We start from the raw sequence: 2,657 nt of genomic DNA on the forward strand, positions 1-2,657 counted from the left end.
TCTCGCATCGTATTCAAGCACCAAGCCATATCTGTGAACAACCTGTTTCACTTGATTATTAAGCAGAATCTGCGGCGGTCCAGTTCTTCAGAATTTTGGTTGTTGCAAGGGAAAATGAACAGGGCCTTGAGCCTGATTAGGATGGGCATTTTCTTATTTTTCGCCTTTTCGATGGCAGGGAACCTTCCCGGCTCATTAATCATTGTGTATAAGTTCTTTCTACTAAAATGCATGGTGATACAACTTTTATATCTCAGAAGAAAATATTTCTCACGACAAAAGAAACCCTAGTTAATAGAATAAAAAACCTTAGTTCATAGACCAACTGGCAATACAGAACATATCAATGCATGAGTGACATAATGGTAAGACGGGGTCAAAGCTTGGCACACAATTGTACAGCCAGGCATGTATATATACAACATAAACATAAAACTTCTGTGCAATTCCAAGGATTATTTGCATGGTACACCATAATTGAAAATACAGAGGTTTTGTTTTACATAATGATAAGTACACACATTACATTAGTTATACAATCATCGATTGCCTCTTTGTTTGTACACACATGCAGTGTCATAACATTACAAGGGAACCGAACGCAGCGCTAGAAACATGTAACACACACTAGTCCAGATACATTTTATTGATACATAAATGAGAAAACACGTATTGAATCTTTTTAATTGGATCATATATAGAGATGTGCAGCCAAACGTGGTGTAGCTTGCAGAACAAGGGGTTTAGCTAGTGCAAGGCCCGCATTCCCTTCTTGAAGACTGATACTCTTCACACCGGGAAGCTTTGTCCAAGTGAATCCCTGCAACATCCTTGCGAACAACATCATTGTCATAGAGGTACCAAGTGAAATCCCAGGACAACCCCTCCTCCCACTGCTAAATGAAATGAAACGTAGGCCTGGATCAGTGAGAAGTACATTCGCAGTGTTCAAATGCCTCTCAGGCTGAAACTGCAGTGGTTCAGTCCAGATCTTGGGATTGCGGCCAAGTCCAAGCCGGCTTAAAAGTATGTGGCTATCCTTGGGGATGGTGTAGCCAGCAATAGTTGTGTCCGCCATGGCGACATGGGGTACATTAAGAGCATGGTATGGGTGTATGCGGAAGGCCTCTCGGATGCACGATTTGAGATAGTTTAGCCGAGGAATGTCAGACTCTTGGACTAGTCTATCTTTACCGACAACGGTGTCGAGTTCCTCAGTTGCTTTTTGCATGATCTCTGGCACGTTCATCATCTCAGCAAGTGCCCACTCAACCGCATTAGATGGGTTATCGACTGCTGCAAACATCATTTCCTACATCCATAGATGCGAGGATAAATAAAGTAATCAGTACAACGCAACAGAAAAGGTCAATACATGTATAATATGGCTCAAAGAACAATGAATGAACTTTGCATTGAGCTTAAGGTGACATACTAACCGCTGTTTGTGCTCTAATTTCTTGTAGGGACAGCAATGGTTGTCCCTCAGCATCTTTAAGATGAACAAGGATGTCCAAAAAGTCTCTCGCCTCTTTCTTGTCACCACATTTCTCAAGAGTGGATGACCTTTCGCGGATCCGCTCCTCTATAATGGGATCATGCAACCGGTTGAGTGTTTGCAAGGCATCCTTGGAAACCTTTTCATGGCCATCCAGGTCGAGGCCTATGAGGGCTGGGAAGTAATCGGACACACAAAAGCTGTAGAGATGGTTGAGGGCTATGAAGGGAGCGGCAACATGTGCCACCTCATCATGTCCAGGCCCACTAGTGGATGAAGCTGGTAGGTCACTGAAGTATCTTTTACCGAACACAAGCCTTCTTATCATGTTACCAACGAAGTGTTGGGTTACATGACGGACGTTGACAATGTTGCCTGGACATGCCAAGTCGCTGCAATGAGTTTTTTTAATGTACCTCACTAGGTGGTCGTACTCCTCTTTCCGGAGGTGGTGGAGCTTTCGCTCCATGGTCGAGGCAAGGATGTCAACAGTGAGGACACGCCTCATCTTCTTCCACTGGTCTCCGTGTGGTGAGAAGATGGAGCCCTTGTACCCGAAGCTGAATATGCCCGAGGCGAAGGTGGTGGGACGGGAGGCAAAAACTACATCATTTTTTCGTAGTACCTCAGAGGCCATCTGTGGACATGTCACAACAATGACATGAGTAGCTCCGAGACGGAGATCCATGATGTCTGTGTTCATCTCCTTGAGCAGGCCATGGATCCATCGGAATACCGCCGGCTTGTTCAGAATCACCTGATGCATGTTACCGATGATGGGCAGCGCCGCAGGCCCCGGGGGCAGCCTGCCTCGTCGCCCCCATTGCTCGTGGGACAATAGCACTCTTTTATTTCTCAAGAGAAAATACACCAGCATGGTGGCAATGATAACCAGAGTACCAAGAGCCATGTTGCACGAGCTGGTCAGGGTGTTATAGGAAGTAGGATAGAAGGCAATTTGTGGAACTAGTCGGTAATGGACAGATGTTTTAACAGTTGTGTTTGAAGACACTCTTGCTTGGTGCATCTTTGCTGGTTAGTTCTGCGGGTATTTATAGGACAGACAGGGGCATCATCCTTGACGTACATAATAATTATTTTTTCAGTTAGTGACTTCTTTCATTGCCCCACGTGGCCACAGATACCATTCATGTCGCCT

The 2,657-nt window shown here is 45.1% G+C and overlaps 1 protein-coding gene across 1 annotated transcript; it reads right to left on the reverse strand.

Annotated features, from left to right (window-relative positions):
- Positions 1-499: 499 nt before the first annotated feature.
- Positions 500-2,408, reverse strand: LOC123039997 (tyrosine N-monooxygenase). Its single transcript, XM_044462961.1, has 3 exons — positions 1,915-2,408; positions 1,440-1,797; positions 500-1,312 (listed from the first exon to the last, which is right to left on the reverse strand). Exons 1-3 carry the CDS (start codon positions 2,406-2,408, stop codon positions 692-694), a joined length of 1,473 nt encoding a protein of 490 aa, XP_044318896.1. The 3' UTR covers positions 500-691.
- Positions 2,409-2,657: the final 249 nt, after the last annotated feature.

This window comes from Triticum aestivum, chromosome 2B, assembly GCF_018294505.1.
Source record: "Triticum aestivum cultivar Chinese Spring chromosome 2B, IWGSC CS RefSeq v2.1, whole genome shotgun sequence".
Lineage (NCBI taxonomy): Eukaryota > Viridiplantae > Streptophyta > Magnoliopsida > Poales > Poaceae > Triticum > Triticum aestivum.

What these genes read in the sequence shown, in the direction of transcription:
- LOC123039997 (XM_044462961.1), bottom strand. Translation starts at nt 2,408, where the DNA reads ATGGCTCTTGGTACTCTGGTTATCATTGCCACCATGCTGGTGTATTTT. An exon ending in GAGTACGACCACCTAGTGAG is followed by an intron (nt 1,798 to 1,914) that starts GTACATTAAAAA and finishes GTTCGGTAAAAG; the next exon opens with ATACTTCAGTGACCTACCAG. An exon ending in AAATTAGAGCACAAACAGCG is followed by an intron (nt 1,313 to 1,439) that starts GTTAGTATGTCA and finishes CTATGGATGTAG; the next exon opens with GAAATGATGTTTGCAGCAGT.